The 12544-nt window shown below is 43.1% G+C and overlaps 1 protein-coding gene across 4 annotated transcripts in view; it reads left to right on the top strand.

Moving 5' to 3' along the window:
• Positions 1 to 12544, top strand: part of OCA2 (OCA2 melanosomal transmembrane protein) — a 399414-nt gene that overhangs the window by 85018 nt on the left and 301852 nt on the right. For all 4 annotated transcript variants that reach the window (XM_032342310.1, XM_032342311.1, XM_032342312.1 and 1 more), the window contains 3 exons: positions 7549 to 7709; positions 9487 to 9569; positions 10850 to 11003. In XM_032342310.1, coding sequence (XP_032198201.1) covers positions 7549 to 7709; positions 9487 to 9569; positions 10850 to 11003 — 398 coding nt within the window. The remainder of the gene's footprint in view (positions 1 to 7548; positions 7710 to 9486; positions 9570 to 10849; positions 11004 to 12544) is intronic.

The raw sequence follows: 12544 nt of genomic DNA, 5'->3' as shown, positions 1-12544 counted from the left end.
TTTCCTCAGTGTGTGTGTGTGTGTGTGTGTTTGTGTGTGTGTATGTATGGAGAGAGAGCATTCTCTAATGGCCGTTCTTTTTTTTTTTTTTTTTTTAAAGATTTTATTTATTTATTTGACAGACAGAGATCACAAGTAGGCAGAGAGGCAGAAGCAGGCTCCCCGCTGAGCAGAGAGCCCGATGTGGGGCTCGATTCCAGGACCTTGGGATCATGACCTGAGCTGAAGGCAGAGGCTTTAACCCACTGAGCCACCCAGGCGCCCCGCTAATGGCTGTTCTTATAAGGACAAAATCCTCTCAGATCAGGACCCCACCCTATGACTTCATTGAACCTTAATTACTTTCTTAGAGGCCCTATCTCCAAATATAGTCACATTGGGAGGCCAGCCTTCAACATGTGAATATTGTGGGTGACATAAACATTCATTCCATAGCACTGTGGGTTTTGGTTGGGGGTCTGTGGAAATCTAGTCAGAGGTTGACAGTGTTGCAGTGTGTGGTTGCCATGGTAACCTCCAGCATCCCAGACACTTGGAATTGCCTGGCTTCTCCTGCTGTCTGCCAGGCTGTGCATTATTCCTACTCCTCCCACAGGGGAGAACTACTTTTTCCTCTTCCCCACCACTCCCAGGTGTTGGAGCTCCACTGTGTCCTAGGCTACCAGATTTGATATATTTCCCCAGCAAATTAAGGCTTTTTCATGAGTCTCCTCAATCTCTCCATCTTCTTTGTAAGTACCTGCTCGGGTTCCAGGAGCAAAAGCTTATTATAATGGACATGTGGACACCCCAATTCTGTGGCTCCCAAGGTCTGTCTACTATCACACTAGCCCACACTTGGCGTTGAGCAGTTTAAAAAAATTTTCAGATTTAATCTTGCTTGCTTCTCTGTGTGTTAGTAGCACCTGTCTCAGGGAAGCAAACACTTGGCCTTATTCTTCTCTGCAGTTACCTGTCTCAGTCTAGATTTCAAGTTAGAGGTTTATGATGCAACCTCATTCTTGACAGAACAAGTCATCAATTTAACATCTGTCCAGCCTTTTCAGGTTGTGAGAATAGGAGTGTGTTTCTAGCTCTCAGGTCATACCAGCTGAAACTGAAAGTCCAGAGCCCAGAGCTTCTCTTGAATAGATATTTGGATGAGGATAATCATGCATGAAATTCCCTAAAACTCCCAGTCCTGGGAGAGGAAGCATTTTGGAAAGCAAGCCAGGAAGGAGAGGAGGACGTGGAAGAGAAAGGAGTAGGGAGGAGGAGGAAGCAAGTAGAGGAGAAGGCTTGTAGAAGAGGAGGAAGAAAAGGAGACAGTTGTGTCCAGCTCAAGTATTTCTGATTATTCACTTTTCCCCTGATTATCGCCTTTTTTTTTTTTTTTTAAGATTTTATTTATTTATTTGACAGAGAGAGATCACAAGTAGGCAGAGAGGCAGACAGAGAGAGACAGAGGAGGAAGCAGGCTCCCCACTGAGCAGAGAGCCCCATGCGGGACTCGATCCCAGGACCCTGAGATCATGACCTGAGCTGAAGGCAGCGGCTTAACCCACTGAGCCACCCAGGCGCCCTGATTATCGCCTTTTAAAAAGGAATTAAATCATTCACAGATTTTTTTTTCTTTAGTATCTTCAACTGATAAGCTTGGGTGAACTGAAATTTTAGAAAATTGGGTTGTTTTCCTTGCAGTCATCAGTAGTCTTTTGTATATTTTTATTTCCTCTGGTTCTTTGGGGGAGTTCCCCCTGTGTCTTCCTAGGACATCCTCTCACTCAGCTGAGCCACTCTCCACACACAGGGTACCAGCAACATTCCAGAAAGACCTGGCACTCAAGGCCTTCAGGTGGGCTCATGAGATGGCTCTGGTGGGCAGGGCATGGTGCATCCCTGCCCTTAAGTGAATGAGAGTGCTTATCTGTACCTGCTCTCAGGACAGGGTAGCTCTGATGTCTATCTGAGAGCTTGCTAAAATCTTGGTATATGCTTCACCACTTTAAAATTGTTTCTCAGTTTAGATGAAGATGTGTCTCCCTCTGAGAGAACTAGAGAGAGCTGTGATTTTAATGAACTTCATTTCCCATCTTATTACCTCCATAATAATAATAATAATGAACTTCATTTCCCATCCCTTACCTCCATATCATCTTCATGGGTTAAAAACAATAAGACGTCCTCCTGCTTTCCTCAGCTTCCCCTGGGGACTTCTCAAAGCAAGTGTCAGTGTGGAGGCCTGGCTTCATGATGTCCCCAGGAGATGGATCCTGCCTTCAGTTCATGTGACCTCACTGTAAGTGATCATAACCTACTGTCCAGGCTGAGCCAAGAACTTGGAGGGATCCTATGCAGAAACAGTCTTCGGTGAGAACCAGACAGGGAAGGGGAAATATTTGTAGGTTGCTGGTGTACTGTAGCTGCTCCTGTATGAAGCTTATCAGTCAGCAGAAATTCTAAGTAAGCATAACAAGTAAGGATAATACCAGGATAAATTCAGATAATGACAAATGAGAGTCCTCTATTCAACCCACCAAGAACTGTACTGTGTCACTCTACCTCCACAGCTTTGTGCACAGTGTTACCTCTAGAGCAGCTCAAGTACACATGCTCTTTCCTGAACTTGAATGAACCCAAGCCAATCCTAGTGGCTGGCAGACAAATGTTTTTTCTCAGCAGCAAGAGTAACTGGGCAGTTTCTCTCCTGTTCTCTGAGCTGTGTGTGTACTTTGCTAAAGAGAAAGAGAAGTGGAAGAGATGGCAAGAGCTGTGTGAGATGGTAGGTTGCTGCAGAGTGGTTCTTATATGTCTGTGGATCTGTTGAAGAGGAAAAAAAAATGTTCTGTGACACTTGTTAAAGATGGCAAGTCACCAGGAACTTAGTGATATCTGTAGAGACCACAGCAGTGAAGTCTTGCAGTGGGAGAGAGAATGAGCTTTAAAAAGTGGGATTTTAAAGCCAAGGAGCAGGGTGGGGAGGCAGTGGGTGAAAAACTAGTAAGAGGAAGCATCATGGATAAGAGAAGATCCTGGCCAAACTGACTTCACAGGATTCTTGCTGAAGTCAGGCAGAGTTACCAGACATCACGTGGGGGGATAGAACGTGATTGGATATTAACTGTGATTAGATATGGAGAATGAAGGTTCTGACCAAATTAACCTAGCAGGATTCTTGCTAAAACTGGACCACACACAGATGAATGCAGACGCCCCAAAGTCAGGACTTAGTCTTAGATAAGAGAGTTCAAAGGAACATAACTAAAGTTTTGGCCAAAGAGAGACTCTCTTGTCAGTCATTTACCAATATTAAGGCTGATTTAAGCTTCCCGTGGGCTCCTTAGAAAATGTACATTGGTATCAGTAGATTTTCTGTACATTTCTGGAAGCTCACAGACCCTCTCTCAGGACCGTAGGCTGAGAACGTGCTGTGGGGGTTTGTGAAAGGAGAGATCAGAGGTCAGAAGTGCCCCTAGATGTCCCCAGAGAGCCAATTGCAGCTGGTATCGAAGGTGGGGACAGAGTCAAGGGAGGCTATCCTGTGCACCAGAGTTTGGACCTTTGAAGGTGATTCTCAGCAAAGGGATGTTATTGTGCAGGTCTGGGGCAAGAATGGATTCAGGTCTGGTTTTGAAAGGCCAGTAGCAGTGTTCTCATTGTTGTCCTCATGGGTGAAGAGCCCTACAGTTCTTCCTTCTTGACTTCTGGCCAGATACCAGGGATGTGTGTTTTGGTGGGAAGTGCTTTTGGAGAAAGCCCCACTATCCTTTAACTGGAGAATAACAAAGCTACATTTTCCCCTGTGATGTTTACTTTGGAATAGTCGGGATTTTTCACCTCAGTAAGTGTGGGTTTTTTTTTTAGAAGATTTATGAAAGGAAATGGCTGTGATTGCAGACACCCGAGGTTCTTTGTCTCTGAATTGTTCTCTGTGCTTATTATGGGGGAGACCTGTTCAAGTCTCTTAGGTCAGTAGATAGGTGAATAATGGTCAGCAATCCAGGTTATATATAAGCAGGGTAATTAGGCTTCCTCTTTTCCTCCCTTCTATCCCGTTTTCCGCCCTCCTTCCCTTCCAATCTTTTTCTTTGTTTCTTAACATACAGTTCATTTTTCCATCGCCGCCTTCATAGTAGCCCTGGGTTTTTAAAGTGCAAAAAGAAAACAAAGGATTTTGTTCCCTTCTGTTCTTCCTTTCTTACATCCTAAGCTCCTTAGGTAGTAAGCTTATAATTATGTTGTCCAATATGATAGCCACTAGTCACCTGTGGCTCTTTAAGTTTGTATTAATGAAGTAAATAACATTAAAGTTTCACTTCCTCATTCACACCAGCCACACTTTAAGTGCTTAATAGCCACATGTGATTAGTGGCTATTGTATCAGACAGCACAGATAAAAACATTTCTATCACCACAGAAAAAATTCTATTGGCCAGCACCACTCTAGAAAGTAAGGGCAGTCTTTCATCCATCTGGTCCCAAATGTTGGAGAAAATATATTAGCACTAGGTAGATTATTTTTGTGAATGGATCAATCTTAAAAGTTTCATACTTTATCAGATGACATTGCTCCCATTTTTATCAAGAAGTTGGGTCAAAAGGAAACCCACTTTCTTACCTCCATTCAAATAAGCAAAAGTTGTGTCAAAGAAAAATTGTATCAGGTAAGCAGGTAAGGAAGACTTTACTCAAGACTGGGGCAAGAATGGATACAGGTCTGGTTTTGAAAGGCTGAGGGAATAGGGAAGAGACTGAACTGAACTTCAAATAAACAGGAAATCTACAGAAGGGTGAGAGGGATAATGGAAAATTACCAAAAGGGTACTTGGCTGGGGATAGTGAAGGCATTCTAAAAAAAAAAAAAAAAAAAGAAGGGATTCTTGATAAACTGGGCTCACCAGGCCAAGGTTGAACATTAATCAAGAAGAGGGTTCAGAGGACTTGAGTTTGGTCCAGGAGGAGTTCTGGCCAGTGTTAACTGAACCTGGCATAAGACAGGCTCTGTAGAAAACTTAAGCATAAGCCCAAAAGGACTCTACAGTCTAGGTGGAAATGAAGGCCCTTTTTCAGACTCTTGTGGATTTGTTCCATGCCCAAGAGCAGCACATTGCCTGCTGTTCAGAAGTGCTTTGCTCATTTGTTTTTCTGCCTACCACTCAGAGGCCGCCAAAACAGCCGCCCACACTGGGACAGCCAGAGAAGAGTTAATGGTCACACTCATTAGATGTACAACAGGAAGATGATTAAGTAGGAACTCAGAGGAATGGTGTCTAGGGAGCTCACACAGTGGGAATAAAGTTCATAGAAGGCATGTCAAGTTAGCTCTTGAAAGATGGCTGTGATTGAGGTAGTGGTAAAGGCAGTAGACTACTTTGATGCAGCTAGAAGAAGAAGGCGCTTTCTCTCTGACTTCTTCATGCCCCCACCTGGCAGGGTATTGGTGAAACAAGTGGGGGCATCTAATGTGGTGAGAACTACATTACTTTCTGGAGAAGTAACGAAATGAATAAGGTACAGTTATTCCTCTTGAGGAGTGAGACCATTTGGGGAGAAAAGTCTAAAACAACTGTAGTATGGCATGAGCCCAATCTACAGAGGAACACACTGGAGAAGGCCAGAGGATCTGCTGGAATCATGGATGACAAGGGAAGATTTAAGGAGAGGGAAGCTTGAGTGAGAACTCAAAAAATGTAGAAGTTCTTCAGATTTGGGGAAGGCATTTGAGGCAAAGGCAGAGGACTATATGTTAGGAACATGGCAGATAGTTCAACATGGGGGAAAGCCAGGATTGAAGCTGCCTGTGAGGGTGAGGCTCAGTTAGAGGTTCCTGTTGCTGGGATCTGGAAGGCACAGCTGACACCAGCGCACCCTAGTGGGCTTTGAATCCTAGTGCGTGGTGGGCATGTAGAAAGACAGAAAAAAGGAATGATGCAAATACATGTTGTCCTGTGTCTATGTGATTTTGTATGTACTCCATTTGGTTGGTTAATCATAGGGTGCTTTGTTACATGGTTGTCTCCCTAACAGGGTATGAGATGCCCCCTGGCCCCCAGGACAAAGGTCTTGTTTTATTCATTTATTTTTTGGAACGCAATAAATGCTCCACAAACATTCATTAAATCTGAAGGTGAAGCCTCTGCTTTTCCAATATTAGCCTCTAGGTGGTGCTGTTCCACCTCCTGAGTTTCTGCAAGGTCCCTAGAATCTTTTCTGAACTGAAATTTTTCTCCCCACCCTGTATCTTGTGTTTGCCCTGGGGAAAGACTGGTACACGAGTAATTTTCGCAGAAGCAGCACTGTCTTTTTGGGCCTTCTCTTGGTACATCCCGCCTTGCATGACTTCTGTTTTCCATTTCTCCTTGATGGAACCCAAGTAGCAGCCTAAGTGTGTGGAGAGGCTTTCCGACAAAAGTGCTGGGGACCCCTGCTCATTCTGGGCTCTCATATGGACAATAGTGCTGATAAAACACCTTTTTTTTTTTTTTAAACCAGGATTTTTTTTGTACAATTGGTTTTTTAAACCAGTACATTTTGCTAGAGGAGATAGATAATGAAAAAAGATTAACCATTCACTAGCCCTTGATAGTCAAAGTAAATCTTGTGTATGCTCTGGCAACAGTGAGGTTCTGCCTTTTCCCTAAGTCTGTTCCATAAACTGCCTGTTTCTTTTAGGTTTTTAAGGAAGAGTAAATGAATTGGCTACTGAATCCTCCTGCAACCAGTGAGGTGCTGTTAAGACTTTTGAGACCTCATAAAAAGCATGGACTATTTTGAGATTCATTTTTCCGCCTACAACAGTTTTTGGTTCTGGATTAAAATGACTGGGCTAGTTGCTGTGTAGAGTCCATGTCATGACCCCAGAACCAGAGGCAAGAGTTTGTCCAGACCAGAGGGAGAAGGGCTGGGTAACACAGGCTCCTACTTTTGTGCAACACCCAAATGCAGGATGTTGGTGTTAAGGGGAAGACTACAACAGGGCTTAAGTACCATGGAATTATATTTTGTAGGGGGAAACCCTCTTTATCTGATAATTTTTCCCTGATCAAGAGCCCTTCACATGCTTTGAAGAAATTTGTCTCCTTTCACTGCAGTGCATGTCACTTATTTAGATGACTTCGGAATTCTTATTTTCAATTCTCTTTGTGATTTCCCATTCTAAAACTAGAGACCTGGCACCTAAGGATTTGGACATGGTTGTGGGTCAGTGTATCTGCTCATTCATGCAGCCATCCTGTCTACTAGCTCACGGTGGGTCCAAAAACTTGGGGAGAAGTTCTATGCTGGCTGCAAGAAGTGGAAGCAGAGATCATGGTAGGTTGGGGGATACCACTTAGAGGTTAAAACAGAGGATTTGAAACACATACGGTCAGACATTGTGCAAAACCAACTCCATGTCAGGAGTGAGGTACAAGGAGAGAAGGAGTGCTCAAGGGCTGCAGTACAGTTGGAGGAAACAGCCTGGATAGGTATTTCTCTGTGCACCTTCTAAGGAGGGTGACTGTGTGTGGGTGGTGAGGGGACTTCAGGCCTCTCTTCCTTGCTTTGTGGTTCACCTTGACTTTGCCTCAGCTTTGAACCTCTCCAGCCATGTGGACTCCACATTGCTCCAGGTGGATTTGGCAGGGGCCCTGCTGGCCGGTGGCCCCAGTCATACTGAGAGAGAAGAACATGTCGTGCTGGAGGTGACCCAGGCTGATGTTCCAGGCTCCAGGAGGCGGCGGCCACAGCAGGTTACACTTATAAGTTACTTGAAAAGAATTGTAAAAACTTATTTCATCGCTTTATAAATTGAGTTTCCTTTTGAATGGATTTGATGGGGAGCCATGAGGCAATGGCACCATTATTAGGCAAGCCCCATCTTCTGCTTTGTCTTTGACTCTTTTCTCCTTTGTTTAAGACAATTATAAAACTCTTGCCATTTCAGTAAAATCAGGTTTGCAAGTTTTTTTATTCAGATGATTTTACTGGGGGGAAACATTCTATATTTGAAAGTAGTTTTTTGTTGTTAAAGCACCATTAAACCTGGGCTTTACCCTTTGGTATAGTAGGTACTTCAACATCATAGTTCCCTTGAGTTTGGAAACCCCTGGCTAGACTTGCATAGTTTCCCAAAGATTCTGTTTCTAAAGTGATAGGCTCTTGTGCCTAGCATCTCCTAGACAAAAACCCTTAGCTCCTGTCTTTTGAAGGCAAGGAGAGCCAACAGTGGTGGTGTTACCATGACCCAGAGCCTAGACAAGTCCTGGCCCCTCTGTGTGCATCCTCACCTGTACCCCATGTCCTGGGCTTGATGACTTCTCAGGATTATCATGGTGACTTGTTTGTGAAGTTCGTGGGTTTTCCCTATTATAATCAATAAAGGAAATCCTGCTGGTGCACGATACTGTGTCATCAAAAATGAAGCATCTGATGGGTTACTGTACCCCTTGCATTTTCCTGCCATGCAAAGCAGGGTCCACAGAGCAAAGACCTCATTATGAATGAGGGTGCCATTTCATGGGTGATGGTCTGTGCAGTACCAGTGTTCTAAACCAGTTGCCTTGGCCATGGTCTTAGCATGTAAACTTTACTTCCTCATGTGCGGTGTACAACCAGCTGGCAAGGCCTTTTTGGTAAAGGCAAGGTGGGCACACATCTGCCTGCTCTGTGGGCCTTGTGTGGAGGAAGATGGGACTTTTTGCAGCCTGCTGACATAGCTGCCTGTCCATGGGGCTCTACTCTGCTCTAGTGCTCACACACAAATCCTGCTCAGAAACATGAAGAACATTAATAGATTTTTTCTGATATACTCATTATAAATACTGAAGTGTTTTAAGAGAACTTATGGACTCTCTTTTATGCTTTGACCAATTTCAGAGTTCCTATTTTCATTTACTTTATGATTTGTGAGCAGCAAAGCGCCTGTCTTCCTGTTGAAGTTTCCTTGGCCCTTTGGCTAGCCCAGGTAGCCCTTCCCTCTCTGCTCATATCTGGCCCTCTCAGCTGGTTTCTCCACTGCTCTGCTTAGGACAGGAACATGTGGGTTGGGTTTGCTTGCAGCAAAGGAAGCTTCATCCTTGGGTCCTACCTGCCATGGGCTCCTATGACATGGGTATGGAGACTTTTCTGCCTCCAGTTTGCAAGCAGAAAGCAATGCTAAGCATGCATTTCTTATGAATTGCCTCAATGGGCTCAGAAGATCCCAACTCTCATATAAAGTGCAGTGATATCTTTTTATCATAATAAATCAGAGTTAGTTCTATAACTTTGTACCTTTTATACTAATTCTGTATTTGTATTTCTGTATTCTTTTCTTTTTTTTCTTAAAGCCCTCTATGTTGTGTAAATTTCCAGTTCTGCACAGCTTGGAATTGCTAGTGTCAGGGATAGTGTACAAAGTCCTTGCTGTTCTTCTTTTTCTTCTTTTCTTATTCTAAACTAACATCTACACTGAATAGCACTGAATCAATCCCAGGTGATGGTTCAAGTTCAAAGACTTACTCTGATATTACATTTCAACTTTTACAGGTCACTCAGAATTGGACAGTATTTTTAAATCCAAAAAGAAGTGAGCGGTTGGTGGTGAGCAGGACCTTTGAGATACTGAGCAGGTGGGTTTCAGGTGATCAAGGATTTGGGGAGAAGGTCTCCTCTGGACATTTTCACTTAAAATATTTGACCCGTGGGACTCCAATTTTGACAGAAATAGATCAGTTATGTGGTTTGGGTGGAATGCTTTAACTGTATAGACGACAAACATGAAGGATGTAGGAGGACATCATAGCCATGAGCGTCAAGAAATGAGGATTGATTGCAGGGTCCATTTTGAAGCAAATGGTATTTTATAGCTGATGCTTTAATTTCATTAATATTATGAAACTCCACAATGGGGAATTCCAGGAAATTTTAGGATTCTTCCTCTTTCTTTAATTCCCCTCTATATTATTTCTTTATGAGTTTGCTATGCCTGCTATAACAAATACCACAGAACGTATGACTTAAACAGTAGAAATTTATTTCCTCAAGGATTCAGCAGGATTTTTCTCTTCAAGTATTCTCTCCTTGGCTGCTTCTTCCTGTGTTTTTCTGTGGACCTCTCTCTCTCTCTTTCTTTCTTTCTCTCTCTCTCTCTCTCTGTGTGTGTGTGTGTGTGTGTGTGTGTGTCCCAATCCTTCCTTGTAAGGACACTAGCTGTACTGAATTAGGGACCACATTAGTTACCTCATTTTAACTATAAAGACTCTCTCTCCAAATACAGTCACATTCTGAAGTTTTGAGGGTTAGGGTGTCAACATCTATATTTTGGGGACATGGTTCAGCTCAGAATAGTTACTGACTAAACTTTAAGAAAAGTATTTTCGTTTCATCATGCCACATACTGTTGATTACTTAGATGCTTCTTGTTCTGGGAAATTTTCCCCACCATCTGGGGACAACCTGTCTACATGTTCTCAAGTTGCACGTGACCCTCTTTTGAATCTCCCACATGTGAGAATATTGGCTATTCTATTGTTAGCAGGTAAAGCAGTCAGTGTGTAATGAGAAGAGAGAAAATTAAATGGCTAGAACCAATCTGAAACTCCTTCCTCCCTGTTAATTGTTGGAATGGCACCTGCCACAAGGCAGACACTGCCAGATGAGGGCTGAGGGGCCTATGTCAAATGGATCTGGCTATAAGGAGGCTGTGCCTGCATCTTACACTGCTCATACGCAGTCAGATCTCCTCATCTGCCGGGTAAGACATTGGGCTAAATCACTGTGAGGTCAGTTTGGGCTCTGGTTATGGCCATGGATGACTTGCATTGGGAAGAACACCAAAGAAGCAAGCACTAACTGTCCATTAGAGTGTGGTTTCCCTTACTAGTGGTAATATCTTTGCTTCATTCTGCAGAGATACTGTTTCTATCAGCATTCGAGCCTCCCTCCAGCAGACACAGACCGTTCCTCTGTTGATGGCTCATCAGTACCTCCGTGCAAGCATAGAAGCACAAGTGACCATTGCTGTGGTCATCCTTGCTGGGGTCTACATGCTGATTATATTTGAGGTAACTTTCATGCCAGCTCTCTAAGATTTATTTGTGCTCACAGGTAAGTGTCTTTCAACATACAGGTGCTCTGGATGGGCTCAGTTCTGCTTCTTAATCACACTGCAATGACATTTTTCCTAAAAAGGAAGATTTCCATCATTCTAGGTAGGAATTGATCTGTACTGGAATATTCACTGAATCTTGGCAACTGGCTTTAGCAGGCCCCAGCAAAAGTTACCTGAGAAAACTGAATATGTATGTGATTTTTCTCACTCTCACTCTGCTGTTCACTTGAAGTGTGACGCGGAGGGTGTGAGTGTTGAATCTCTCTGAAATGCATATTAAAATGCCTCCTATTTGCTTCAGAGGATTGTATATATTATAGGCCACTTAGGCCGCATGGAGGGAGAGATTATTATCTGTTATGTTTATCAACTCAGCTAATGAGTTAATAATGCTATAAACATTAGAATCACTACATTTGTATCTTTGGGGTAAATACCCAGTAGTGCAATTGCAGGGTTATAAGGTAACTCTATTTTTAATTTTTTGAGGAATCTCCACACTATATTCCAAAGTAGCTGCACCAACTTGCATTCCCACCAACAGTGTAAGAGGGTTCTCCTACTCCACATCCTCTACAACACTTGTTGTTTCTTGTCTTGTTAATTTTGGCCATTCTAACTGGTGTAAGGTGGGATCTCAATGTGGTTTTGATTTGAATCTCTCTGATGGCTAATAATGAGCATTTCTTCATGGGTCTGTTAGCCATTTGTATGTCTTCTTTGTTTAAGTGTCTGTTCATGTCTTCTGCCCATTTTTTTGATGTGATTATCTGTGTTTTGAGTGTTGAGTTTGAGGAGTTCTTTCTAGATCTTGGATATCAGCTCTTTGTCTGTAGTGTCATTAGCAAATATGTTCTCCCATTCTGTGGGTTGCCTCTTTGTTTTGTCGAGTGTTTCCTTTGCTTTGCAGAAGATTTTGGTCTTGATGAAGTCCCAAAATTCATTTTCATTTTTATTTCTTTTGCCATTGGAGATGTGTCTTTTTTTAAATATTCTATTTATTTATTTGACAGAGAGAGAGAGAGATCACAAGTAGGCAGAGAGTCAGGCAGAGAGAGTGGGGGAAGCAAGCTCCCTGCTGAGCAGAGAGCCCGATGCGGGGCTTGATTCCAGGACACTGAGATCATGACCTGAGCTGAAGGCAGCGGCTTAATCCACTGAGCCACCAAGGCGCCCGGAGATGTGTCTTGAAAGAAGTTGCTGTGGCCAATATCGAAGAGGTTACTGCCTGTGCTCTCCTCTAGGATTTTGATAGATTCTTCCCTCACATTGAGGTCTTTTATCCATTTTGAGTTTATCTTTGTATATGGTATAAGAGAATGGTTGAGTTTCATTCTTCTATACATAGCTGTCCAATTTCCCCAGCAGCATTTATTGAAGAGACTTTCTTTCTTCAACTGGATATTTGTGCCAGTACCATGCTGTCTTGATGATCACAGCTTTGTAGTAAAGCTTGAAATCAGGCAACATGATACCCCAGCTTTGTTTTTCTTT

This window comes from Mustela erminea, chromosome 5 (genome assembly GCF_009829155.1).
Source record: "Mustela erminea isolate mMusErm1 chromosome 5, mMusErm1.Pri, whole genome shotgun sequence".
NCBI classification, from domain to species: domain Eukaryota; kingdom Metazoa; phylum Chordata; class Mammalia; order Carnivora; family Mustelidae; genus Mustela; species Mustela erminea.
Note: the sequence above shows the minus strand (reverse complement) of the source record. Positions and strands in the feature narration are given on the sequence as shown.